Below are 27,708 nucleotides of genomic sequence, written 5' to 3'. Positions count from 1 at the left end.
CAGCGTTATAAACCTCAGAGAGGGAAACTGAGGCACAGACAGCTCAAGTGACTTGCCCCATTTCATGCCTCAAGTCCATGGCACAACAGGGAGTGAATCCAGGACAGTGGACACCCACTCCCCTGCCATAACGGTTAAACCAACATTCCTTCACACATCCTTCGATGGTATGGCAGGAAGTTCAAAACCCTGTCACTGTGCTTTGGAGTGAGACTGAGTCCAACAAACTTGCCATTCAACCCTCAGTTCTACATTAGCTACAAATGGCAAATCATTCAGAGTGTCTCCGAGCAGCCCAGCATGCTTTGAGGCGAGGAAGAATTCTCGTAACTCTTCCCTCAGGAGAACAAGCGCCTGCAATGTGGCATGGTTACACTCTTTGAAGGGACAATGTCAACTGGAATTCTTTAATGTTGGCCCCTTTAAAAAAAAAAAAATCTTCATTTTCTGACAGTGCCCTCCCCCCCCTTTAAATAGCAAGTACTAGAATTAAAAGATATCCCTTCAAAGGGAACACAGATAAGGATTTCTGCTCCTCTGATGGAGGTTTCTTCAGATCTTTTTAGCCAGAGGGGAAAGCGAGTAGCGGTGAATTTCACCCCAGCTGTCTATAGAGGGGAAAACCATGAAGATGACTGTCCCCGAGGTGCTGTCAAATACCCAGAGGAAACACACTGAAACAACAGAGAAATTGTGTGTGGGGGGGGGGGGGGGAGGGTGTTGCTAGCTTCTTTCATTTACAGTCTTGGTCTCTAGAGGAACTGTGGTGTCTGCAGGTGGAAATGTGCTTTTCACATTGACATGTCCCCCATTAGCACTGAGCTCACACCATGCAGTACCGGAACAAAGCCCCTGCTTGGCTCAGTGAAGCTTTGAGCTATTTGCAGGGTGTGCAGCGCTGCTCACCACATCAAACGGCGCCCACAGTACATTCAGGACTAATGTTTAGCATGAGCACGAGGCTTCCCAAGCCTCTCGCTGGCCCCATGCTTGCAGGCTCAAGGGTGAGAGCCGCAATAAAGTGCGTGTGGGCGGGGGGGAGGCAGAGGCAGCTAACATGAGACAAGATCCTGGTGAAGAGTGGCGGGTCTATGTACAGACTGTGGAGAAGCCTAGCCTAACTCCTGTTAAAACTACAAAGTGCTGGGTCTTCCTGAGGAATTTCCCCCATGTTCGCTAACACACTATTTTCCCCTAGTGAAGATGCATGGCCAAGTGTCAGATCACACACCAGGATCAATGGGAAGGGAAACCGTTTACAAACAGGGCAAAGCACATTCTACCAGGGGCTCCCTTTTCGCTGGCACAAACTGCACCCGAGATTTTTTTCGCCCATGGCTCCATTGGGAGAGCCAACCCCGGTACTCACCCACGATCTCCGTCTTCTGTTTGGCATTGTCGTACTCCGCTCCAGACACCTCGACCTCCACAAACGGGCAAACGATCCCCCTCCCGTTTTTGGGAAGATGTCGTGCCCCAAGGATCTAGAAAAAGGAAGAAAGCATTTGTGGTAATGATGAGAATGGAAAATTGCCTTCTGACCTGTGAATTTTCTAACACTCACCCTGTCTGACAATCTGTACTGCAGGGTGCTCCCCCTCCCACTGCAAGCTGGAAGCAGAACGAAGATTGACAGCCAGCCCAGAGGCAGGACCACCCTCTGCAGAACCCCAGAATGACAGCTTCCAAAGCTGAACATTATTAACTGCATATACCACTATGTCACCTACCATGGGAACCTGTAACAGAGCCCTAGGGAAGAGACCAATATTCCCTTATGCAAACACGCATGTTCCATGCTAATGTGGGAAAACAGAGAACAGAAGCATCAACTTGAATTCTCGAAGTGAATCCTTCTCCAGGTGGGCCAGATTGTCAAACAGGGAAGGTGTTAGAAGGAAAATTCACAAGTAAGAAGGAATGTTTCCTCTCTTCTCCCTCACCCCCCTGTTCAACACGCTGCATTGTGGGATGTGCTAAGTAGTTCTCAGCCCTAGGCTGGGAGGATTAAAACAATGTGCTGAGCCTGGATTACTACTGGGGATGCACATTCAGAAGTACCCTGCTCCCGAAGCCGCATCTGAAGAAGAAAGGACATCACCCTTGTAGCGTTTTGTGAACGCTGATGGCCATGTAGCTGCCTGCCAGATTTCTTTATGTGAAAAACCAGACCTTTCTGCCCAAGAGGTCGCTGAACCCCTCGGGGAGTGGACTCTAATGCTGTCTGGTGGACTCACTCCAGAGGCTCTATCAGCTTCGACAATATATGCCTTAATCCTTGTTTGTCGTGGAGGAGTTAGAGCCTCCTTCCCTTTGACAATGATACAAGATGAAAAGTGCGGTGGACCGCCGATATGGCTCCATGTGCTTGGAGAAGATTTTGAGTGCTCTCCTGACCTCCAATATAGGCCATTCAGTCTCCTAGGGATGCTTGGTATTGGGGCAGAAAGACAGCAATCTGCGGGACACTTGGGGGTTCTCCAGTGGAGCGGCCTTGGCTCCAGGCTGGCTGTCCAGTGCTGCCCTGCCTCCAACCCGCAGGGAGAGGGGCACAGTAGGACTGTCTGACGTGGAGGGGGTAGGAATAAATGGATTGACGTGGAGCGGGGCGAGAACAACTCTGTTCCCTTGCACATCTCGCTCAGGATCACAGCGAACTTTACTGAATACAACATCCCTGAACAGCAGGATCAGCCCTATTGCCAGTCCAGAAGACATATCCCCGTTACACACACTGGGGAGAATATGGCACATGGGCTAAAGTCACGCAGAGAGCCAAGGACACAACCCAAGTGTCCCGCCTCCCAGCCCCATTCACTGAACCCACACGTCCTTCCTTTTTCATTCGACTGCTTGGTTTTATCCCGTATTAGCCAATTCAGAACCACCAGCTTGGAGTGGATGACCAAGGCCCCCTTACTGGGGAGGCCATCCTGCCTTACCGGTACAGCAGATTGAAGGCAACCTTTCCCCAGTGCCCGTACAGCAGTAACTGTCCCCCCAGGAAGGGGAACTCCTTTTAGACCCCACATGGCATCAGGGAGTCTTTGCTAGGGAATGATGTAATATTATTATAGCTAAATCCTTAAGGACAAAGGACACGGTGTCAGATGCCTTCACCCTGTAATAGACCATCATCAGCTCAGGCAGCACGCAGGGAGGGATACCATCGTGGAAGCCATGCCTGAGGTGAGCCCACCTTCCCTGTGAATAGATCTCTCACTGGCTCTGAGGGACAGTAGACCTGGTAAACTCCTGTGGTCATCAAACCCTCCGGGACCCAGCTTCTCTTCAGCCCCAAGGGGAATCCTCTCACTACCATGAAACGCCTGAGAAAGTGGAATTGGTACCACCTCTTACCCTCAACATGTCTGATCCCTGCTGGGTCTCAGACTTGCCCCAGGGAGTAGCTGGGCCAGTGAGTTAACAGTCGCCGCTCTGTGCTTCAGTTTCCCCATCTACAATGAGGATAACGGTACCGATCTCCTTCATAAAATGCGTTGAGAGCTACAGAAGGATAGCACTACAGTATGTGGGAATGGGGGGTATTGCTGCAGACAGGTCACTGCACTTCCAGCAGGGCTGCCTATGCTAGTAAAATCCTGGCCCCAATGGAGTCAATAGCAAAATCTCACTGACTGATTTCAGTGGGGCTAGGATTACACCCCAGATGTTAAAACCACTAGGGCGTGTTACTGCAACACTTCGCTGGAAGGCAGCTGGGATTTAGCCCTAAATTCTTTGAGTCCCTGCTCTCTGAGAAGCTGCCTCTCCCACCCCGTGCAGTACCCTGGCAGTAGAGATCAGCTGAGCCCTGCGTGCCTCCCTTGATCTTTGTTAACCTTCAGGTCACACTGCGAAGCTAGTCTACTTCCCCAGGCTCCCGGGGGGCTTCAACTGAGGGGAAGGGAAAAGCTTGCTTCGGGTCTTTATATCAGGGGGAATCGGTTCATTTTCGCAGGCCTGGAGCAAGGGTTCATTGTGTGTTAAATCAACCTTAATGAACCACCTGAGAGAGCACCACTTTGGCTGCAAGTCGTGTGTGCGTGCATGCGTTTTCCCTCCCTCACATACACTTATAATTGAAGCCGGAATCACACTGGTGATTGGACAGCAGCTGTCCTAGGAGTATGTGGTCCTGCAGGGGCAGAGCACCACCTGCTGGTGGCAGAAGATGGTCATTGTTCTCCTCTCCTCCTCCCTGGCAGTTCCAGGGGGTGTTTCATCCTCTCCTATCTTATGCTTCCAAGCAGATTCCTGGCACTAGACTCAAGGCAGCATACCGCATCTGGGCTTGGTTCTGGCTCAAGAGTCGTTGCCCAAATGCGGGTATTAACGGGGCCAGGACAAAGCCTCCCCAATAAAGAGCACGTGATATTCTGAGTGAGAAGATGCCAGAGGGTGACAGGCCTAGGGGAGGAACATAATTCTCTACCAGTGTCCCCAGGTAGGATTAAAAGGGCTGATTCCACATGCCTCTCCCACACAGTTAGCCAGGCCCCTCACCTCCCAGCAAGGGCTCAGACAAACCAGGAACAGAGCTGTTGGCAGATGTCCTCTGCTCCCCCCACACAACAGGGGTGGGGCACTCAGGGGGATCGCAGCAGGGACAGCCATTCCCTTCGGAAGGGGAAAGGTAACCAGGTAATGGCAGGGCCGCAGGCCAGTACAAACCTCGATGGAGATCGAGAGCGGCTCCAGCCCGCGCACCGTGCTCTTGTCAAAGGGGTCGAAGAGGTCGTCCCGCATGTTGGCCGGCTGCAACACGTACCCACACTGGCCGCCGGACATGAACAGGGCCTGGTTCATCTGCATGGGCTTGTCTGAGAAAGACAGGCAGGGAGTGATCGCTTCAACACGGGCTGGCAGTCACGATCAGAGAAGTTACTGGAGTGCACAGTTCATTGTCCCGGCACCGGGACAGGCTCTGTCCCTACCGGGCAGTGGATGGCATGTCACCCAGCCTAGGGGCTCCTCCACCTCTTCCCTTCCCAGGCGTGGTACATCACACACAGTCTGCCCCGATGTCCAGTTTCCCCCGTTTAACTCCATCCCGTTCCTGCCGGGTATCCCCTCCTGTAGCACCCTAGCGCAGTGGTTCCTAACCTGGAGGCCGCAGACCCCTGGGGGTCCACAGATGATGTCTAAGGTTTCCAAAGGGCAGCACCTCCATTTGAAAATTTTTAGGGGCCTGCAAAATGAAAAAAGGTTGAGAACCACTGCCCTAGAGGATCCCCCGCCACCCCCTAAATACCTATAGGCTTCCACCTCCCATGCACCCATTGCGACGCAGGCCCTCGCTCATTCCATCTCTCCCCATCGGTCTGTCCTTGCAGCCCTCGGCATTTCTGTTGCTGTTCCCTATGCAGGGCGTCAATGTCCCCCCAGTAACGTGGGGCATGGGACCGAGGGCCAGGATCGCATGCTGTGCTAGAGAGGGAGGTTCTCTGCCCCCGGGAGGAATGAAGCCCCTCTGCCTGCAATGGAATGGGCCAGATGGGCTGCAAGCGGAGTCTCACCTACCCCACTCTTCTGCTCAGGCGTCAGCGATCGCAGGGGGTGTCGCGTGCTAGTGACGCTGTGTGTCCTGAAGCGCTTATGGGAGTGGCAAGTGGCTGGGTGGGACTGACCTTCGACACAGGGATCAGGCTGTGACTCCTCAGGGAGGGGGGTTTGGCAGGGCACCTTTAACTGGGAGCTCTGTGTGGCACCCAAGCTATGCCCCCCTCCCGGCAGGCAGCTCTCACCTGGGGTCTGGAAGTTGAGTGCCACGAGCTGGCTGCCACAGATCCACATGGGCAGGGGGTCGTAGTTGGAGGAGTCGAGGCGCTGGCCCTTGGGGTAGATGCGGGAGAGCTGCAGCCGGTTGTACTGCAGGAACTTCTTGCCTTTGATCTTGTTGACATACTTCTCCGCCTTGGTCTCGGGGAAGGACGACATGTCCCTGTAGCAGGCCCTTTCTGTGCCAATCTCTGCCAGGAGACACGGAGCAGTCATCCATCACGCAGGAGCTCCATCGCCCCTGGACAAGGCTGGGTGAGCTGCTCCCACCTCCAAGAGATCACCAGGGTTTGCATTCCCCTTTCCACCTGCAAGCTGACTCCCTGGCACAGGCCTCTTCAGCGTGTGACTAGCAAATACCCTGCAGTTGATTGGGGGCGGGGACTGTCCGAATCCAAGCCCGCCCCCTGCCTAAGCTGGACCACTGCCCCCTCCTCCAGCCCCTGCTCTAGACACTCTCCTGGCCCTCCCTTAGGCAATCTGTGGCCACAGAGCTCTTCCCTCCACTAACCCTGATCTAGATCTGAGATGCTTCTGGGCATCCTCCAGAGCCCTCCACCTGCTATCCCCCAGGGCAGGGGGTCTCAAACTGGGGGTCGGACCCCTCAGGGGGTCATGAGGTTATTACATGGAGGGTCGTGAGCTGTCAACCTCCACCCCAAACCCCGCTTGCCTCCAGCATTTATAATGGTGTTAGATATATTAAAAAGGGTGTTAATTTATTGGGGGGGGTCATACTCAGAGGCTTGCTATGTGAAAGAGGTCGTCAGTAAAAAAGTTTGAGACCCACTGCCCCAGGGCGTGTGGGCGCAGGGTGTGGGGGCAGACGGCTGAGATTGCCAGAGCCACCGTTAATTCTGAGGGGAGCTCTGTGTCCCAATATCCCCCGGGCGGCTTTGACAGCCTGGCGTGAATCCCCAGATCCGAACACACTGTTCTAGGCCAGATCCTGTTGGCCGGTGGCTGAAATCTCTCGAGAACGGCTGGCTGTGGGAGATTTCCACCACCTGGGGCTTGGAATCTTAGGAGCTTGACCTCAACTTATTTCCAATCTGGCCTTAAACCCCAAACCGCTGGTTAAATCGAATGGGGTCTGCACCCAGCATCTCAGCCCACCTCTGACAGACAGTCAGGCCAGGTTGTGCCGGGGGCATTTTGGGGGGTTATAATGCACCTGCAGCCTGTCTGCTGCGTACCGGCACCAGGGGACCTGCACTTACTCTCTTCATCGAAGGGGACGGGCCGGCAGTAGATGACAAGTTCTGATAGCTCCAGGGCGATCTTCTTCCTCCTCTCCATCATCTTCCCTTCGGAGAGCTGCCAGGAGGCAGACACAAGTCACCAAGGCTCCTACGCTAGCAGCAGCACTTGCCCAGCAGTGACCTTGGCTGCAGAGTGATCACTAGTCACTGTGACCGGAGGCTGCTGGGCTCTGCACTAGGAAACATCATGGTCCCTGAAAGACTTTGGGGGCAGAGGGGGACTTCAAAAGCCCCTGACGTGACTTAGGAGCACAAGTCCTAGTGACCTTCAGTGGGGTTTGTGTCCTTAAATCTATGAAAATTCATGACTACCAGCTGCCTCCATCCTACCTCCACCCCACACTGTAGGGCGCTCCCTGGCCTGCCTCCACCCACCAGAGAACTAGCCATCTACAGAGTGGAGGGGGAAGGTTACGGGTGCCCCTCCCCTCAAGCCCCTCTCTCTCCAAGTGAGGAGCGCTTTGGTTTATTCAGCTGCTTGTTCCAGCCTCTACCAGGGCCTGTCCCTCTTCCCAAGGGCTGGGAGCAGAACTCCCTTTACAAGGCTCGGTGGGGACAGGCGTCTGGGCTTGAGCAGCCAGCTCTGGGAGGGCCTGGCGTCCATCCCCAAGGATGCTAGGGGCCTGTAGGGCGAGCTGGCTAACCAGACTCACCCTGGCGTCGGCAGTCTGGGCTGCCTCCCGGATCTTCTTCACCCAGTCCAGCAGGTCCTCATGCGTGTCAGCCGCCACGTCCATGGATGGGCGCGACATGGAGGCCTTGCTGATGGAGAAGACGAAGGTGCGATTGTTCTTCCCCTCGGGGCGGATGGCTGTGACAGGAGAGGGAGGGAAGGGAAAGGTCACAACCGCTCATGCAGCCAAATCCTCCGTGCCCTGGACTGCCATTAGTGAGGGGAGGGGAAGGAACAGAACAAGTGCCGGGTGGATTTCCTACGGCCAGGCCCTGAGCTGCATCCAATTCGCTGGCCTCCAGGTTTATGATGACCAGAGACGAGGCAGGGTGGGAATGGAAATGGGCCAGTGATCTAGAGGCGGCTTGGGCTTGATTCCTGGCCTCACTGCCCAGAGCTGGGGGAGCAGGCTCATGGCGCCCCTGAGTCCATTGCTGAGCACTGTTCCTGGGCTCAAAGTGGGAGATTTCCCCAGCCCCCAGAGAAGCCGTGTACCCCAGATGCCCAGGGGATGCAGGACGGGAAAGGAGGGGAGGCATTGGGCTCCAGGCACTGAAGCTGCTGTGGGCGGAGAGGGAAACCAGGCCCCTTCGTGCCAGGGAGCTCCCTGCAAGACCTGCGCATGGGTGCGAATGAGAACCCCCACCCCAGTGCTTACCTATCTGGCAGGACGGCACATCCAGGGTGCCTCCAAGCAGGACTCCCAGGGGGCTGTTCTCGTCTAGCTGCTGCTGGGAACGGATCACAGGTCGGCATGTCAGAACTGACTCGTGCAGCGGCGAGCCCACCCTGCTCCCCAGAGCCACGCTAGCACCCCAACCCTGAGCATGGGGCACGTGTCCCAGCAGCTGGAGGAAGCATTCCCCCATGGCTCAGACACAGCCACTTTCTCGCAGGCACTCCCCCCACCCCACCCCCACATCCCTTCCCAGGCACTCGGAAACACGCTCACCTCCCTGTCAGGCTCCTGGCCACCGAGGCTGGCTAGTTCCTCCACGTAGTTGGAAGGAAACCACAGCTGTTTTTTGCCCCCATAATCTCCTCTCCACCTGGGAGAGACAAAGGTGCAGCCACTGTCAGAACAGTCCCCAGTGGCCCCAGGGAGCCGCCCCGGAGCTCCTGGGACCTCAGAAGGACACAACCCTAAGGAGGCTCCACATCGGGAAGGGCCCAGCTCCTGGAGCCACGGTGTGGCCACAGCAGAGTCGGCAGAACCTGTCCCCTCTCACACACTCCTGTGTGAACCCTGCTGGCATCAGGCATAGAGGGACGCCCCCGGCCCTCCAAAAGGGTCCCGGCCCCACCGGCTGCGTAACGGCTCCAGTGGACTGTATTTTGAATGGCTCGTTACAAGCTGACGGGCAGCGGTGGAGTTTACCCCACTGACAGGCGGCCATTTCACAGCGAGGCACTTGTCCAGGCTCATGGGTCCGTCCCTCCCAACCCCCTTCCACCACCACATTTATTGTGGCCCCGCAGCTCAATTTCACTCACTACTTCTCCAGCCCCACATGCCCCTCCAAAGTAGGGAGGGTTTGAGTGCTGGTGCCAGATGGACAGTCCTCAAGACCAGCATCCTTTGCTCATCTACAGAACAAGAACAGGGGGGCAGCAAGGCCCCCTCCTCCCCAATGGTCTCTGTGACGCTGGCAGACCCCTGGCTTCTCCTCTGGGGCTGCTGGCTTTTGGGACCCCCGTCTGCTAGGACGGGTCCAAGGTCACCAAGCTCATCCTCTGGCATCCAGAGGGCAGACACCGGAAATGGGCTGGGCGGGGGTCGCTCACCAGCCTCCTTCCTGCTTCTCCACGTTCTGGATGATGGCGTTCTTCATGAAGGTTAGCTCGTCTTCCCGCTGCGCCTTGTAATCGAACAGGGCCTTGACGGCACACTGCAAAAACAACAGAGGGCCGCCAGGCATGAGGCTGAGCAGCTGACACCTGGGCTAGCATGAGGCCTCCTTCCGTCAAGAGCTCCTCTTCCACTCGCCATGGCAGGTATGATCATAGGCTAACACAGAACCTATGCGCTCCACAGGCAGGGCTCGCTCGCCTAAGGACACCCCCTATTCGGGTTGTCCACCAAGAGCCAGGATCTAGCAACCATCGTAGGACAACGTGCAACCCACTGCTGAGTGTGTGTCACTGGTACCTAGCTGTGCCTGTCTATAGAGGCTACACATCTGTTAGGGAACCTGGGCTCCTTAGCTCAAGCTCTAGCAGCTTTTAGCTCTGGAGGACCCTGGTTCTACCCCTGGTGTGCTGGCCAAGATGGCAGCCATCACAAATGCAAGAGCCACTGATTTTCCCTAGCGTGTCTCTTCCTGGTTTGGTGTTGCATTTTGTTTCTCTCTCATCCCTGTGCCTGGCTGCTATAAAGATGAGTAAAGGAAATGTTGCTGTGCCGCCCAGCTTGATGGCGCTATTGGACCAAGCAATGACAGATATGGGTCACTGCCACCGTGGTTTTGTACATGGCTTGTGTGCAATTGGGCACCCAGTCTCCCTGCACAATCAGATCAGGAGACATCACGTCCAAATGGACCTTTACACGGTCAAACGGCCAGACAGGCCGTGGCCCACGACGTGCATAAAAATGCACGTCTGCACTCAGGCTTTGCAACTGTGCTTTGCAGACGAGACACAAATGATACAAACGCGCATGCAGATTTTAGGGAGGGGAAAAAACCAAAACAGGAACCCAAAGTGTGGTTTGTTTCCTTTATCTTACTGCTAGGAACCCCATGAAAAGAAATACAGGAGATTCCACTTACTAGCATCCCCCCTGGGTTTCCCGCAAAAGATTGCCATTATCCGGCAGTTGCTAATGAGCGGAAGGCAGGTGCATGAGGCAGCAGCCAGGGAAGGAAATGCTGGGAGGTGCCTTTCCTGGCTGCAGCCCTGCCTGCTGGCAGGACAGCAGCAGGAAGGGGGTTGGGAGGCACTGGGGGGTCGTTGGGCTGCACCGTACCTCTTCCTGAGCTCTCCAAAGGCTGGGGCTCTGCTAGTCCCAGCGTTTCCTTCCCTGTGTGCAGTCCCCTAGCAAGGTGCAGCCTGGAGAGCGCAGAGAGACCATACAGTCCCGGCTGCTGGGCTGCAGCCCCCTTCCAGCTACTGCCCTGCCCACAGCCCCTCACCTCCTGTGCAGTCCCTGTGTGCAGGCAGGTTTCAAGGGCTGCAGACAGGGAACGCGCATCCCAGCAATTCCGTCCCTGTCTGCAGCGGGGGCTTTTCTTAAAAACAAACAAACGAAGTTGCTAGTACGTGGCAGGCCTGTTGCCAATATTCAAACCCCATTAACAGTGAGGTTCCCAGAAAAATGTTGCCATTAACTGGAAGTTGCTAATATGAACATCCTGATTGTTATGAAGTGAAATCTACAGTACACAAAAACTCCAGAGGACTGCAAGTGGGAGATCACGCCCCTCCAGAAGCTGCCAGCAGGGGGAGTCAGAACTGATCATTTGAACCCAGGCACCCTGCTCTGATCACCAGGAGAAAAGCAGATTCTTCCTTCTGCTGGGAGCTCGACTGGTGGGGACTGAAGTGCCCTCATGGAGATCTCAGAGACAGCCCTCTGACACACAGGGGCTGCCAAAAGCACTGCAGTCCCTGGAGCCAGCACTGCCGCCGGGGGCTATTTGATCTCACTGCACTTTTGCATGAAGGCTGCAGAATAGATAAACAGAGCCCCGGGGACGCACGCTGAGGGAACCACGCTCAGGCGACTTTCTCGGCGATACAGTAACAGACCCGACCTTAGAACAGCATCAAACCCACGCACGCACACGCACTCTAGCGACGGGCTGGGACGAAGCCAGGAAACCCTCCCGCCATCCCTCTGAACTCTCTATGAGAGCAACAGAGGGGCCAGGAACCAGGCACAGCAGCATGGACTCCTGTCTAGGTAGCAGGCGTTTGGGGGGAGGCGGGGGGCAGTGGGACAGGTTCCTCCAAAGTGTCCTCACTCAGCCCAGCCCTCCAGCCACCAGAAACTCCTCTTTTCCCCTCAGCAAAGGTCCGGCCTGTGGCGGTGGAGACAGCTCCAAGGGCAAGCAGAATGGCAGTGGTGGGAGATGGGGGGCAGAACTGGGGGTGAGGGGGAGCCCAAGAGCAGAGCTGGATGCTGGGAGTAGCCCGAAAGCCCCAGGGGCAGAGCTGGGTGAGTGGGCCATTAAAATCGACCTGTAAAGACAAACAGCAGGAGAATACCTTGAAGGTTGGCATGGGATTGGCCTCCACGTAGAATCCCGGATGGCGTCCTTCATAAAGGGCTCCATAGTCTGGCTCCTACAAAACAGAAGCACGTATGCTGTCGCTTGGAACCGAGCATTTGCTGCAGGGAGAACTAGCCGCTTTTCTTGCTGCCACCGGGGGAAAGGGCCACATAAGCTACAGGTGCAGAAGGGCTCTGGCGCGTAGGAAACAGACCCTGTCTAAACTAGTGGGCTGGTCACCTCCACTGCTGGCCAGCGGGTCTGCGGTGCTGAGCACCTAGACACCTCGCTGAAGCCAACGAGAGCTCGGGCTGCACATCAGGCTGTGCATACCCAAGGTGTGTGTGTGAGGGAATCCCAGGTTCTCTTGCTAACTTGGCTGTGCAGGTACCACACACTCGCTCAACCTCTGAATGGCCGGGGCAAGCAAATGGCTTCAGACAAGGCCAGCAGAGCCGAGCCCTCGCTCCAGATGGGCTGACTCCCTTCCTCCCCCAACCCGTTAACAGGCCTGCCTCGCGCTCACCGCTGTGCCAATCTTCTCCAGCGTCTCCTCATTGATGGGGTACCTCAGCTTCATCTTGCGGTAGAGCGGGTGCTTCTCGTAGTAGCTGATCAGATCCACCAGGCTATCGAACTCGGAGTTGCCCAGGAGCACGGTCTGGCCCTCCTGCAGCACTCGGCAGTGCTTGATCTTCCCTTCCGCCCTGCCAGGCCGAGACGACCAGAAACGCTGCTTGGCAAACAGCCAGAGAAAGCCCCTCCCCAGGCAGCCACTTGGGAGAATGAGACCCCAGCCCTGACACCTTCCCTCCATGCCTGGGGCCACCCTGACTACCTAAGCAGCACTGCTGAGCAGAGAACACTAGCACCAGGCCATCAGTATTGAGGGAAGAGATGCCACCACCCCAGATCACACAGGAATCGCTGTGGAGCCAGATGCCCAACACCCTGAGCTAGGGGAGATCTGAGCGAAGCATTAGGATGGCGCATGCAGCACCAGCACAGGTCAGAAGAGGGCGACACACACTCAGGGATGTGTCTAAAGTTTGCAAGGAAGCCGAATCACAATACTTCTTTTAAAAAAAGATTAAATACTACTGCCTTTTAAAAGAAAACAAAAAAAAAAGCCCTCCTGTAGTTAAAGCACAATCCCACAGATCCTGAAGGCTGCACCCGTTAATGAGACAACACAGGGACAAGAGCTGGGGAACCCTCCCGAAGTGGCAGGCAACTGGGGTGAACACGCCAGAGCAGGGCAGCTTCGTGAGCCACCCGAGTCTAAACGCTGCGCCAGCAGGCATGCTCTAGGCCTCCCCTGCTTGGTGCTGCAGAATCCAGTGGCCCAACTGTCTGTCTGAACCAGCACAGCCATTAGGGACACAGGGGCCCCAACAGTCCTTGTCAAATACAGCGCTTCACCACAGCAATGCAGGGACACTCAGGTGCAGACCCTCAAAAGGCAGCTAGGCACCTGTCTCCCACTGAAATCAATGGGAAGTAGCCTTATTTCCAGTCTGAATTTGTCTAGCTTCAACTTCCAGATACTGGATTGTGTTAGACCTTCCTCTGCTAGACTGGAGAGCCCATCGGTAAATGCTTGCTCCCCAAGTAGGTACTTCAAGACTGTGATCAAGTCACCCCTTAACCTTCCTTGTTAAAATGAACAGATTTAGCTCCTGGAGTCGCTCACTATAAGGCATGACCGGACAAACTGCTCCCTTAATGCAAACTCGCTGGCAATTTAAAGGGGTTTATCGTGCGCTAAGCATGAGCAGGCAAGGATTTCCCCCACGCCCGGGTACACGCCGAGGGAAGGGCGCAAGGCAGGGGCTATGCAGAGGAACAGCAAAGGCACTTGAGAGCACAAATGGTGGAGATTCCCAAGCCATATTCAAAGCAACACAACCTCCTAGTCGCAGTATCAGTCCTGAGTGCTGAAGGCCAGGGCATAAACAAACCCTTCCCCATGAGACGGACGGACAGATGCATGAGCGCACAGATGCGCATGCATGCTTTCCAGCCCGGGAGCTTACCGGAACGAGATCGCATAGGAGTTGGGCTCGCTCCTCTTGCGCGCTAGGAAGGCTCCGTCCCGCGACACCCTCATCAGCATGTGCTCAGCCTGGGCCCGGGTGAGGTTGGCGTGGTACCACCTTTGGGTAAAGACACCATGACGTGAGCGAGTGCTCCTGTCCCAGACACATCCAGCCAAACCCCAGAACCAATCCAGGGCAAGGTCCCTCTCACGACGCAATGTAACCAAATCCACTGGTGGCGGTTTCTCTGCTCACGTGGGAGCACGTGACACGGAGAGGAGGCAGAGAAAGGGACAGTATCTGGAGTGATTAAGGGTCATCCCCTCAGCAGAGACAGACCGGGGATGAGAGGAGTGCAGATGTAGGTCAGATCGGGCCGGTAATCGTGGCAAGGGGGAGGCATCCTACAAAGCATTGTCCCTGCCCTCTCCTCCCAAATGCCACATGGCTCAGGGTCGGAAGGGCAGGACGGCAGGCTGCGGATACCACGCAGAGCATTGCCTCATGCTCCAGCACCGGGGGGGGGCACAGCAGGGCCAAAGTGAGGTGGAGAGGGGAGCGCGCTAGGGGATCACCGGGCAGCCACGTGGTTAGGAACTCCCTCCCCTCCCACCGCCCCGCCCACGCTTACTCTTTGCTCTCATGGGCGTTGGTCTGCGGCACAGGCTCAGTCAGCTTCATCTCAAACTCGTTGCACCTCAGAGGCACCTGCTGGTAATGGGTGATGAGGTCGTAGAGGCTGTCGAACACCAGGTTGTCGGTCAGGAAGAACTTGGGGCTGCCGGCGTCCTGCCGGGAATGGATGCGGCAATGCTGCACCTTCCCATTGCGCCTGGGTCAGAACAAGGAGAGAGAAAGACACTTGCCCTTGACTGCCTGCCCCAGGATCCAACCTGAGTGAGGACTCTGGGCAGGTGGGGAGAGAGCCATTCCCTAATGCAAATGGATTGGGCAAGATGCCATCATGTGACTGGCTCAAGCTAATCACTAGCTGGTCATTTCTGTAAGGCTATGGCCCAGCTAAACTGGACACCAGGAGTAAAGAAATCTAGGCTGCGTGGCCCCCGTCGGCCCAGGGATTACATTAAACAGGACAAAGGCGTAATCAATGTACACTCACACCAGAGAGGTCAGCAGCACATGGGAGAGGAAATCCAACATGCTTAAAGACATAAGCCAATGGCTAACTACCTGAGTTAGGAAGGATCATCTTCTGGGGCACGTTATTCATAATTGTAACTTATGTATCGCACAGGCCAGAGATCTGCCTCGCCATAATTCCCAGTGCAGATCTTTTAGAAAAACATCCAGTTTGATTTAAAAATTGACAGTGATGGAGAATCTACCACCACGCTTGGTAAATTGTTCAAGTGGTTAGTTACTCTCACTGTTAAAAACGTACGCCTTATTTCCAGTCTGAATTTGTCTTGCTTCAATTTCCAGATATTGGATCGTGTTAGACCTTCCTCTGCTAGACTGGAGAGCCCATTATTAAATGCTTGCTCCCCAAGTAGGAACTTCAAGACTGATCAAGTCACCCTCTTAACCTTCCTTGTTAAGCTAAACAGATTGAGCTCCTGGAGTCGCTCAGTATAAGGCATGTTTTCGAATCTCGGGGCTCTTCTCTGAACCCTCTCCAATTTATCAACATCCTTCTTGAATTGTGGACACCAGAATGGACACAGTATTCCAGAAGGAGTCGCACCAGTGCCAAAAACAGAGATAAAATAACCTCGAGTTCTACTCAGGATTCCCGTTTTTGTATCCAAGATAGAGAAACTGAGGCCCTGAAAAGTCAAGTAACTTGCTTCAGGTTACACTGCACATCAGTGGCAGAGGAGGAATTGAACCCAGGAATCTTGGCACAGAATTTAGAGGTCCTGATAAGGAGGAGTTCATGGATTAAGGCTACTTCAGAGCTCGTGAAAGGGGTTGCAAATCCTTACCAGAAAGAGAGGGTGTAGTCTCCTACGAAGGTTTCACTCTCTCGTACTAGGAAAGACCCGTCAGGGGCGCCCGTCTCTATGCAGTACTCCATCAGCAGCCTCTCTGCTATGTGGCGCCCATCACGCCCAGCCCCCAGCTTGCCATGAAACCACTTCTCGGTAGAATGAAGTTCAGTGCTGTTGCTCACCTGGCAGGGGGCAGAGATACATCTCCCACTTCACTGAGCACCAGCACTTCAGCTGAGCTCACTGTGGAAGGGGCCTGCTGTTCTCAGAGGCAGAGGGCCTCCAGCTATGGACTATGAGTGTTTGAATTCCCTTCCCCTTCCCACTAAAATAAAATCCCTTGGGACTCCAGTAATTTACCTCCATTACTGTTCAGCATAGAATGTTCCAGGGCCCAGACCATCCCCAGGGTAGTATAAATGTCATTAACCCCATTGTACAGATAGGGAAACTGAGGCACAGAGGTATAAAGTAATAGCCTGATTTTCAGAGGCGCTGAGCACCTGCAGCTCCTGCTGAAATCAACGCTCAGATCAGCTTCTCAGACAATCAGGCCACGTAGCATAGACCAAGTCCTGAGAAAAAAAATCAAGGACTTTTTTTTTTTTTTTTTTTAATTCATGGCAGCACCATGGGTAAAGTAGTCAATTTCACAGAACTTGCACAGCCCCTGAGTTGCCCCTGCACTGCTGAGATTTTTTAAACAGCGGGGAGGCGGAAGCAGGCATCTGCACACACCGATCTCTTGCTTGGTGCTGCTCACAGCACATGGCAGTGCCACGTCAGAGCAGCAGTTTCGGCGTGGGAGGGCTCCGTGGCTGGGTTTTAGCTGAGGCACAGTAGCCTGCACTGCTGCAGCGTGGAACACAGGCTACGAGCTGCACCAAGCAGGAGATCGGCATGTGTGGATGCCTGCCGAGGCCACGGCTGCTCGTGCACCAAGTGGCGATAGCACTGGCAACTGTGCCTCTCGTAAAACCAACCGCTGAGTCCTCCCTCGCACAGCTACTCTGACATGACGCTGCCATGTGCTACGAGCCGTGCCGAGCACGAGGCCGGTGTGTGTGGCTGCCCGCTTCCACTTCCCTGCGGTCAGAAAAGGCACGGTATTGGGCTAATTTCACGACTTCCGGGCAGTCCATGAAATGGAGGTTTTCAAGGGGCCCTGAGCATAGGCACCCCCTCTTTGAAAGCATCGCCCTCACCTCCTTTGGTTCCTCTTCATCCTCGTTTCCCTGGTGGCCGGTCGTCTCCTCAGAGTAATAGATCTTGCTGCTGGTCAGGACAAAGTAGTGCGGATTCCATTCCTGTAGGGAAAGACAGAAAGATCGGTACAGGGAATTCATCCAGCCGGCACCCAGCAGACCTTACCCACCTTTGGATGGATTTTCAGCCCTGTGATTGGTGGGGCTGGGGGGTAGCGAGGGAAGCTGATTGTCTTAAATGAGCCTTAAAATTCACCAATGATCAATGGCACTGATAAAAGGATAAAAGCCAGGCAAGTTTCCAAGACACCACCAACTCAACTACACCCTGCTAATTCAACTCAAGAGATACTCTTGAGCAGAGACTTTCAATAGCATCAAAGCGTGGGGTAGCCTGGTGATGCATACTGATGCTCATGCGGGATCAGACTGAGAACTCTCAGCACACTTTAACGGGATACTGTCAACTGGAAATCTAGTTAAAAAACAAAAGTTCAGAGTAGATTCAGGTTCCACACTAGACACGGAGTCACCCAGGCAATTTCAGTTGTTTCACCCTGGTACCTTCCTCCTTTTCAAAACATGCGTGAGAAAGATCCATGCAGAAAACAAGGGAAACTGACTGGAGAAAACACCGTCAAAAGCACACAGTAAACCTGAAACAACTGAAGTGCTCAGACCCATAAAAATTAGACTGTTTAGTCAGGTGCCTGAATATGGATTTAGATGCACCCAGGTCTGAAAACTCTGGACTTAATTTATAACTTACTGCAATAATGGAACCTGGTCTATTAAACAAGGCACATTCGGTGTCACATAATCAGAGGAGTGAGAAAACCCCTAAGTAATTTACACCATCCCCCTTCCCAGGCACGATGGCTCCCTACCATGCACATGCTAATGATTTCCCCAGCAGCATTATTGTTAGTTTACAAGATCAGATTGGCTTAATGATCCCTAGGGAATGATCTCTAGGTAACCTGAAGGAAGCGGATGAGGTGGCAGCCGCAGAAAGAAACATACGTGATTGATGGGATCTTCCAGGTAGAGGATCCCGTTCTTTATGGAGTTGCTGATATCATTCTCCGAATACATTACAGACGTCGGCAACTCTTCATAAGCACTTCCCTCCGCCAGCTTCTTGTGCTGCAGAATGAGACACTCGGATCAAATACCCTAAATATCCTAGATCATAATTATGGATAAAAGATCCCCCTCCACACTGCAGAGAAGGGTCAAGAAATTCAGTGATGCCAAAAACCCCACTGTGCACTTTGTACTGTGGTGGTACCTAGGAGGTTCAGTCATAGACCAGTACTCCATTGTGCTGGGGGCTCCACAAACAGATCGCAGAACCAGGTCTTGTCCCTAAGTACTTCTAATCTAAGTCCCTACCAGATGCACGGTGGCTCTGGGAAGAGTCCTTTAGAATTTATAATAGAGATTATGTGACAGTACCACCTTGGCCAACGTGCCAGGGATTGAACCAGGGACCCTCCAGACCTTAAAACATGAGCTGGCCACAGCTGGTTCTAAAGCTCCGTAGATTCCTCTGTGGCTTAGCGCTGCAGGAGATCCGTAACACACACTCTCCAGTGGGTTAGAATTAAACCAATGTGGTTCTAAAGAAATGACTCCAAAAAACTATTGAAGGAGATTCTGTCTGGGGGTTGCTTGAATTTCAGAGCACAGGATATTTAAAAACAACAGTCTCTATACATTCCCCAGGTGGCCTCCAGGGGGCAATAAGACAGAGGAGTTAGAGGCTCTCCCCAGTTCTGTTTAGTTTTCAGCTCCATGCCCCCTCCCCACCTTAGAGCATCCTGCATTTCCGGCAGAGTAGAAAGCTTTCTTTGCCAGTGCAAGGTGCCATGGTAACCAGATGGTGCTGGAGTAGATAGTGAAGCAGATCAAGGAGACCCACAGTACAAATACCAGATGATTGGCGACAAGGGGGGAAAAAAACTAAAGATGGATCCTGAATCCAAAGCACCTTGAACTTTGGGGAAATTAGTATCTGGATCCAGATCGGATCTTCTCTAGCGCCGCTAGGAAAAACCAACCTAATTCAACCATTTTGGGAAATGGGCCCAAATAAAAATCAACATACACTGTCCCTTTAAGGTTCAAATCACTGATGAGCCCTTCCAATGCCTAGGTGAGCATTCCATTGATCCCAGCTCCACTCCCTACTTTCCTTTGCATTAGAGACACCAGCCACAAGGGAAATTTTACCTTAATGAGAATCTTCTTCTTCAGCTGGTTCGGGGAGGGGAGCCCGTCAGCGGATATATCCACCGGCTTGGTCAAAAGCATGTCCCCAAAAACCTTCTTAAAATTCTGAGCCATGTTCCTCTGCTGGGCAATACTGCAATGATCTTCAATGGACAGGATGACAGGATAGCTGGTAGGTGAAGAAGCAGGAGGGAATAAAGGGGTTAAATAACAGAGTGGTGACTGGGGGAGGGTCAACATTTCTGTAACTGCTCGCATTAACTACTAGCACCAACTTGCAGGAATTTACCAGTTGCCGACTAGACAACTCTACCGTTACTTTCCACAGAGTCTGGTTTCAGCTTCCGTTGCATCCCCTGGACATTCTAGATTTCACTCTCATCCCCACCAAGATGAACACAAGTTTCTGCCCCAGGGCTCAGTAGAGTCCATCTGTACATTCCAATTCAGGACTGGGCTGAGAGGGGGAACAGAGACACCTATCAAAAAACTGCAGGGTGCTTCCCAGTTTAATTTAACCTAACAAAAATTTGCCTCCCTACCAACACAGAGAAGGACAATGACTTCCATGTAGGAACCAAACGGACTATGAATATGGCGTATGTATTTATAATACACAACACAAAACAGGCACTTTGGTGCCTCCTCCTGCTGATCAGAACCCTCTTGTGGAGAAACAATCCCATCTGTGCCATTGGCAGGACAGGAGCCCACTGTTGTCCCCTTGTTGCTGTACCAGTTTAGCAAGAAGAACTTCAGTATCTGATCATCGGTGTACCAGCCATGTGTGCATGAGGGTCACATAAAAACCATCATGGACCAAAGTTGTACATGAGTACGAAGAGGAAAATAAGCCCTTGGCTGCAATATCAAAGGACACTAACTGAGGCTATAAGCATCACTTGCCCTGGAAAATACCCAGGCTACCAGAGAAATTACATATAGTCCCGGCACAGTTAGACACATTCGCCAGCAGGGATCCTAGTTTTCAGTGATAAGAAAAAAAAAATCTCCAATAAAAAACCATAAAACCCTGCATTTTTCCACGATTAAAATATAACACTAAACTTTAGTTTCCTTAGCCACAATATACATAGGTATCAGTTGAACACAACATTTTATTGATATGTTTACAACTTTTAAGCAAGTCCAAAGCCTACCAGTGCCATCAATCATTATAATAAAATACAATTAATAGAATGATCCAGACACAGTGCATAGTTTCTTGACTGTTATCGGTGGCACTGCTCTTTCAGCATCTTGTTTTGGCTTCTTTTCATTCAGTTCAATCCTTGAGGGGGCGATTTGGGGATTGGTCCTGCTTTGAGCAGGGGGTTGGACTAGATGATCTCTTGAGGTCCCTTCCAACCCTAATAATCTATGATTCTATGTTTAGTGCTTTCCAGGTGTTCTACAACTGTCTGCCTTCTAATGTGATCGACAGCCTTGCTGCACACAGTGCAGACCAGCACATTACCATCAACAGGAAAGTTGTCCTTGCCAAACTCAGTGACATGGTCTTTAGGGGGAATTTTTAAAGTTTTCGGCTTCTTTTCTTAACTTTAGTTACTCATCTCTGGAGGCAAAGTGAAATTTGAGATGCATTAAAACACGAACCCTTATGCGCCATTGAGTAGCCTCTCTATGCCGGAAGCAGTTTATTGGAGTAGGTTTAGTTACGTAAATTTAAAGCACATTGAAAAATCAGCCACAACAGGGGAGGTCGTGCGCACTGAATAAGTGACACTGGTACTCTCAATAACATTTAGTGAATAGTTAATGTAGGTTTTTACTTTTTCATAAAATGTAAAAACTGAAGAGTCTCTGTAAAACCGCAATGTCTGTGCTTTTCCATGGCCAATGGATTTCTAGGAGCCCTGTTTATCAGCAAGGACACAGGTCAGATTTAGCAAGTAGAGTCACCAAGTTCAAACCTAGAGAGGAGTTCGGCCCTAGATTTTCAGAAGTGTTACTAATTGACACTCTCCAGCCCCTCCACCACCAGATTTGGAGTTTGCCAAGCACTTACAAATCCTCTGGACTTCAGCCAGAGCTGGGGGCTCACAGCTCCTCTGAGTATCTGGACCAAAAGTGTCTCCAGTTGGGCACCCAAAATTAACGGACATTTGGAAATTCAGGCATAAATACCATGCTCAGCATCACAAAGTGAGCCCATGGGAGAGCCAGGGATAGAACTCCCAAGACCTTGACCAAATGAGGACATTCTTTACTGGTGAAATCACGCCCATGCAGAGGGGGCAACAGTGCTTAATTCATGCCGTGGCTTGGCAGTTCGTAGCCCCGGCACCTTTGGGCCTGGCAGTTCATAGCCCCGGCACCTCTGGGCTTGGCACATCAGTTATGAAAATTTAAAAAATTGCTTGAGCCCCTGTACCTAACAAATTAACATGGGAGGGGGGGAGAGGGAAGGGAGAGAGAAAAGGCCTGCATGGGCCACTTCACGCCCACTTAAACCCTGCATGGAGGCTTCAGGTGTGTCCTTTGTACAAACATGAGTTTCACTCTAGCTGAATGAGAATCAGACCCATGAGGATTCTGCCTTTTGTACACCTGTTCTACTTACTCAGAGGTCATGAAGGCATGTTCCTTGATGGTCGTCAAGACGTCAGAGAATTTGATTTTGGTGGTTAAGGTGTGTCCATGGTAAATCACGGGCATCCCATCGGGGCCGTCCCAGCAATCCACTAAAACAGAACCCAGTGGGAAACTTAATCCAACCCAGTGATGCAAACAGGATGTCAGCGCAAAATGGGTCAAACCGAGCTAGCTCTGCAGGGGAATCCGTATCGGATGGGAAAAGGAGAGAGGTGAAAATCAAGGCTCTTTCTGAGAAAACAATGACTTTAACAAGTACAAGATGGTCCAACAAACAAAATCTCCTTAACCCTTTGAGTGCGAGGGCACATGCAACCATAGCATTATGCTGGGCATTGCAAGAGTGTCAAAATGCAGCATGACAGGACAATAACAGTGCTAACAGCACTTCAGTGGCACCTTCTATCTACTTCCATGGACTGAATCTCATAACAACCAAGAAAGTGAATCTCTTCATCTTACAGATGGGGAAACTGAGGCATGGAACCATGATGTGACTTTCCCCCGTTCACACAGCCAGTCAGTGTCAGAGGGAGATTAGACTTCAGGTCACCTGACAGAGCTGGTTGAAATTTTTCGACTGAAGATCTTTGAGTTAAAAAATGATTTGGTTGAAATCAAAATATATTCCAGAAAAACAGTGTAATTTTCACTAAATGTTCGATTTGCCACAAACAGGATCCTCACTGAAAACGGTTTCATTCAGAAAAAAAAATTCAATTAAAAAAAAAAATGCAGAATTTTCTGTGAAAAATTCCAAAAGAAACAGCTTCATTAACATTTGTTGTGGAAATACAATTGGATTTTTTAAAATGAACTCTGCCTCCAGGTTCCCACTCCCCTGCTCTAACCACTGCAGCAGGCTGCCTCCTGGAATGCAGCATAAGCCTGTGAAGAGAAGACAGGCCAGACTGGTAAAAGTAGGGAAGTGCCTAACTCCCACTGTTTGCCAAAGGGAGTTAGGAACCTATATGCCTTTAAAAATCTGCCCCAGAGTGCCAGGCTGTGGTGTTGTGGCATTAGGACGAGGTTCAGGTGGGTGGTAGCTCTATCCCCACTATTGCTATCTGGTCCCAGGAAAGAGGGGTGGGCTCTGACCCGCAGGCCAGGCAGGATGGAAAGATGGGGCCATGCCCGCCAAAAATGGCCCATGCGACAGCCCCCAGGGCGCACTCTTTCTAAAGGCGCTGGCTTGCTCACCGCACAGCAGACGCCACTCCACAAAAGGAACCAAGGGCCTCAGATGAGGGCAGCACAAAATTCACGGCCATTGCTGAAGAAAAAGGAGCCAGCCCCTGCTAGGTACTCACACTCAATGCAGCGGCACCCCATGCGCAGGCAACGCGCGTAGGCTTCCAAGGAGGACTCGCTGGAGAACTGATCCCCCGTCAGGTACCTTCCACGCAAAAGAAACACGCCATCAAAAAAAAGGTAATTCGCTACGGAAGGGAACACGGAGAGCTCTGCACGGGACATCACGGGAGCGAGGACTGGTGCAAGCCACAACCTTGCTTCGTGCTGCTAAAATATGACAGAGACACTGTCCTCTTCTACCCATCCTGTCTCTCGTACTACCCTCAGGAATGGTTCAGATCAACCCACCCTCAGCCCTGCTGGGTTGCAAACTCAGTCTGCAGAGCTGTGCCCTTTCCCTGTCTATTGTGAATAGACAGGGAAGCAAACCCAAGCTGCCATCCGCTCCGTGAGACGCACAAAGCGCCATCAGAATTTGCCAGCTGGAGGATGTTCCATTTCCATGGTTCTAAGAGGGTTTTCCACACAGCGGCAATTCAAGCAGTCGATCTCACCCTTCCAGGCTTTTTCTTATGACCCTCCGGAGAGGCGGGGGAGGTCGATAATGCTGATGGTAAATAAAGCAATAGGACGACAGCCCAGGCTCTCAGACTGCAGCCAGCACAGAGGTGCTCCTGACCATGCACAGAATGAAACACCGCCAGAAGCCAGCAGTGGTGAGGCCTGGAGTACTGGGGAGGTGTCTCTGATAAACAGGGCCGAAAACCTGGGGAAACCTGGACCTGGGGAATCATCGTGCCACGAGAGTTGGCACAAAAGGGAGAATTTCAGTACTGCATAATGGCGTGGGAGGCCGGTGAGGACGGACGCATGAAGGCTGGGGAGAGACACCTCTCCTCTGTCCTTACGTGTTATGCGAGGAGGAGATCCAGTAATGGGAGAGGGGATTGTTCATGTTCTCCGCGCACACCGCGTCCAGCTGCGTGTTCCAGATGCTGTTCTCTTTGGAGAAGAGGAAGGTGAATATCTGCCCAAGAAGAAATGAAAAGGCGACAAGGACAATAAGGGTTTTACTTCGTGGGTTGTAAACCAGATCATCCTCACTACACGCAGTCACAAGGGCTGGGATAGTTCCTAAGGCAGTGCAGGCTGTACCTGGCCCCAGTGAAGCCAATGGCAGTCTGACCAGTGACTCCAGTGACAGCAAACTGATAAAGGGCCTGCTCCAACCCCAGTGAAGTCAACGGGCAGACGGGGATGGGAGCTGGTTATTTCAGGGACATGAAACCTTATTTAATCTCTTTCAACTAATAGACTATATTACGTGGCATGATTATTATTAATAATCACCACATAATTCATTTAAACAAATAATTCTCTACCCCAAGGGGTCTTCCTAACTTTGCAGGATCAGCAGAACCAGACAGAGCCCCATGGAGCATTCTGGTGGGGAGCTCAAATGCCCAATGTTTGGTCCCAATCACAGGGAATTGGGACATTTAAATTCTCTCGTGCAACGTGGTGACAATCGAGTGCTAGCTATTCATCGGGATGATCACATGCAGCAATGCTATGCAGGAGAGACTTGGACCCTTCAAGCAGCATTACGCATGGCAGAGGTAAGGGCACACTCCCTATAAAGAACACTAGATCAACTGACTATTCTGAGTCCTCCCTCAACCCCATTTTTATACCAATAGCTTCCTCAGAGCCTCACCTCATCCAGAGAGAAATAAGGCTCTTCAATCTCTCTCAGTGGGTCTCTCAGAAAGTTAAACATGAACTCCTGAACCTGGAGGATGTCTGTAGCCCAGAGTTCCTGCAAACACAGGGAGGGGGAGGAAGAGTTTTGCTTTGTGTGAAATGAACATTTTCAGAAGCTTCCATTTAAAAACCACATTGAGTTCATTTAATTTGCTGATTTAAATTAAAAAAGGGTCTCAAGGGAAAAGGATCCCGGACTGGGAATTTAATTGTTAATACGAATCGAGTAAACTAATACACCTCTACCTCGATATAACGCTGTCCTCGGGAGCCGAAAAATCTTACCGCGTTATAGGTGAAACTGCGTTATAGCAAACTTGATTTCATCCGCGCCCCCCCACCCCCTTGGAGCGCTGCTTTACCGTGTTCTATCCGAATTCGTGTTATATCGGGTGGCATTGTAATGGGGTAGAGGTGTAGTAAACCAACAGTGAACTCAGCCAAAGAAACCCTCCCCATTGTTATTTAGATCTTATGATTTTTAGCATTTCAGATCTATTTCTCTCTGCTCATGCTGTCCTCTGCTACCGAAAAATGCTCCTCACCCAGATACACCTCCCTCCACAACCTGGGTCTAAGGCAACAGAAGCCAACCTGGCTCCTTTTTGTCAATTTCTCTCCTGGCACATCAGCATCTTTCATTAGGTCAGCCAGGGAGATCAGGGCTCTGCTGATTAGTTAACTGCTGGCTGCAGAGTGGCAGCCAGAGAGGCACACACGGGGTCGCTGCAAGGCAGGAGCTCCATGCTATGAAATATTAAGTATTCTCACTGTAGTTACAACCCGCATCAACCATGAGGGCACATGGTTACTGCAGTCAGCTAGGTTCTCCAGTGTGGGCTCTAACTGCCAGGGCCTCTGAGCATGAAGTTTAATTTGCACAATTGCATTAATGAGGGCAATAGTACAGTGGTGGGTGCCATTTATGAACCTAGATAGCGAGAGATTGCATAGTCTGCAAAATACACAGCATACATGTTAACTTACTGCTTTAGAAGATGCACTTTAAAAAGAAAAGTCAGCGATAAAATCAATCAATTGCCTGTCAGACTCTGCTGGCAGTCACAACCACTCTCCTGAGCAGACAGGCAGAGACAAGCAGTGCTTCTGCTACCTTAACCCTTCTGACTGATCTAACAGTCATGATCTAAGGGCCTAGACCAAACCCTCTTCTCCCCATCCCATCTCCTTCATGGAACCTCCATGCTCCCCAAGTATTTGACTAGGATCTCCCCACACTACTTTCCCCTGCTCCCAGACCAGGCTGGCCGGATGAGATGCCTTCTTAAGATGGTCAGTGCTCTTCCTTAACCAGCCCGCTGTTCCTGACAGGAAGTGTTGTGCTCCCAGGGCTGCCTCACGGGCAGAGCATGCCAAGCACTCAGCACTACCAGGCACCCTTTGGACACTGGCTCCCTACAGATGGCCCGTATCAGAGGATAGCGGAGTCCCCTTTCTCCACTCTCGCTTGCCCTTTGGGGAGCTCACCATCTGATACTCCAGTAAGAACTTCTGGAACTCCAGCAGGGACACCTTGGAGTGCTCAAGTCTCTCTGCACACCTGGGGGAAGGAGACACAGAGAATCCACAATCAGTGATCTCATCGCTTCGCTGAATGGTCTCTGGGATCCATCGGAGATGGGAAGCCATTACAGATCAGGATGGCACATGCAAGTAACACACAACATCCCTCAGAGAGCAACACAGCAACCCCCATCGCCACCCCAGCACCAAGAGAAGAGAGAGACACTTTTGGTGGTGCACACACAGAAGAATCATGTCAGGGAGCAAAGAGACAAGTGCTCCTCTCGCCAGCCTCAGCCACCTGTTCCCGGACACTGCATTTGCCTGGGGCACCATGTTACAAGCAATACAGCACCAAGAGAGAGGCAGGCCAGAGAAGAGCAGCAAAATTAATCAGGGAGCTAGCCGGCTTGACGTGTAAGAAAAGATTAAAAGAGCACAGCTAAGGGATAGCTAAGGACAAGGCGTGGTAACAGCCTACAAACAGGTGAAGGATATAAAGATCAAGGAGGGAGAGGAACTGTATGCGAGGCGGGGGGCAGAACGAGGGGTGATGTGATGAAGTCAAGAAAAAATGTTGGCTGACTATCAAGAACGTCCTCTGAGTGAAACATACTAGAGGCATCAGGACAGTGCGTAGGACTAGCAGAACTAGGCTAGACAAGACACTAGATAGAAATCCTGCATTGGCTTCTAGGGCAGTAACTAGCTGAGCTGGTGGGTTTTTCCATCTCCAGCTTCCACAATTGCATTGAACTTCTGGTTAGCCACAGCACAGATGCACACAGGCAAGTGAGGGCATGGTTTGCCAACGTACCTTGAGCACCATCTGGCTGGGATGACCTCTAGGAGTCAGAGGGGTGTTATTTACCAATGGCTAAGCCCCTTTGTTTTCAGTTTAAACCGATTTTTTCCAAAAAATTCCTGAGTTTTACAAAAAGTATTATTCATTTTTTTCTGATTTTCACCCTACTTTTGTATCATTCAAATATAAATAAAATAACATGTTTTCTGAGGAAAGTACAATACATCACATGAGCTCTTTGTATTACAATAATACATTAGTCTCTGTGTATATGCAAAGCTGCCTGTTGAAGTAAGGTTATGTATTAGTCTAGAAGATACATACAATAAACAAACAGGCAAGCACGCAAGTCTGAAGTGTGTGCACATCTGAACATAGTGCTGA

At 51.9% G+C, this 27,708-nt stretch overlaps 1 protein-coding gene across 8 annotated transcripts in view; it reads right to left on the bottom strand.

The window, feature by feature from the left end:
- PLCG1 (phospholipase C gamma 1) overlaps nt 1-27,708 on the bottom strand; it is a 96,689-nt gene that overhangs the window by 5,717 nt on the left and 63,264 nt on the right. For 6 of the 8 annotated variants that reach the window (XM_039498720.1, XM_039498718.1, XM_039498717.1 and 3 more), the window contains 21 exons: nt 26,484-26,556; nt 24,949-25,050; nt 24,140-24,258; nt 23,288-23,373; nt 21,946-22,066; nt 19,362-19,530; nt 18,150-18,272; nt 17,127-17,228; nt 15,916-16,103; nt 14,601-14,801; nt 13,967-14,086; nt 12,457-12,637; nt 11,926-12,003; nt 9,502-9,605; nt 8,669-8,765; nt 8,375-8,447; nt 7,697-7,854; nt 7,002-7,098; nt 5,748-5,972; nt 4,675-4,823; nt 1,370-1,484 (listed from right to left, as the gene is read on the bottom strand). In XM_039498720.1, the coding sequence (XP_039354654.1) occupies nt 1,370-1,484; nt 4,675-4,823; nt 5,748-5,972; nt 7,002-7,098; nt 7,697-7,854; nt 8,375-8,447; nt 8,669-8,765; nt 9,502-9,605; nt 11,926-12,003; nt 12,457-12,637; nt 13,967-14,086; nt 14,601-14,801; nt 15,916-16,103; nt 17,127-17,228; nt 18,150-18,272; nt 19,362-19,530; nt 21,946-22,066; nt 23,288-23,373; nt 24,140-24,258; nt 24,949-25,050; nt 26,484-26,556 (2,681 nt within the window). The remainder of the gene's footprint in view (nt 1-1,369; nt 1,485-4,674; nt 4,824-5,747; nt 5,973-7,001; nt 7,099-7,696; nt 7,855-8,374; nt 8,448-8,668; nt 8,766-9,501; nt 9,606-11,925; nt 12,004-12,456; nt 12,638-13,966; nt 14,087-14,600; nt 14,802-15,915; nt 16,104-17,126; nt 17,229-18,149; nt 18,273-19,361; nt 19,531-21,945; nt 22,067-23,287; nt 23,374-24,139; nt 24,259-24,948; nt 25,051-26,483; nt 26,557-27,708) is intronic. The other 2 variants (XM_039498723.1, XM_039498721.1) reach the window with 1 other exon arrangement.

Source organism: Mauremys reevesii, linkage group 13 (genome assembly GCF_016161935.1).
Source record: "Mauremys reevesii isolate NIE-2019 linkage group 13, ASM1616193v1, whole genome shotgun sequence".
NCBI classification, from domain to species: domain Eukaryota; kingdom Metazoa; phylum Chordata; order Testudines; family Geoemydidae; genus Mauremys; species Mauremys reevesii.
Note: the sequence above shows the minus strand (reverse complement) of the source record. Positions and strands in the feature narration are given on the sequence as shown.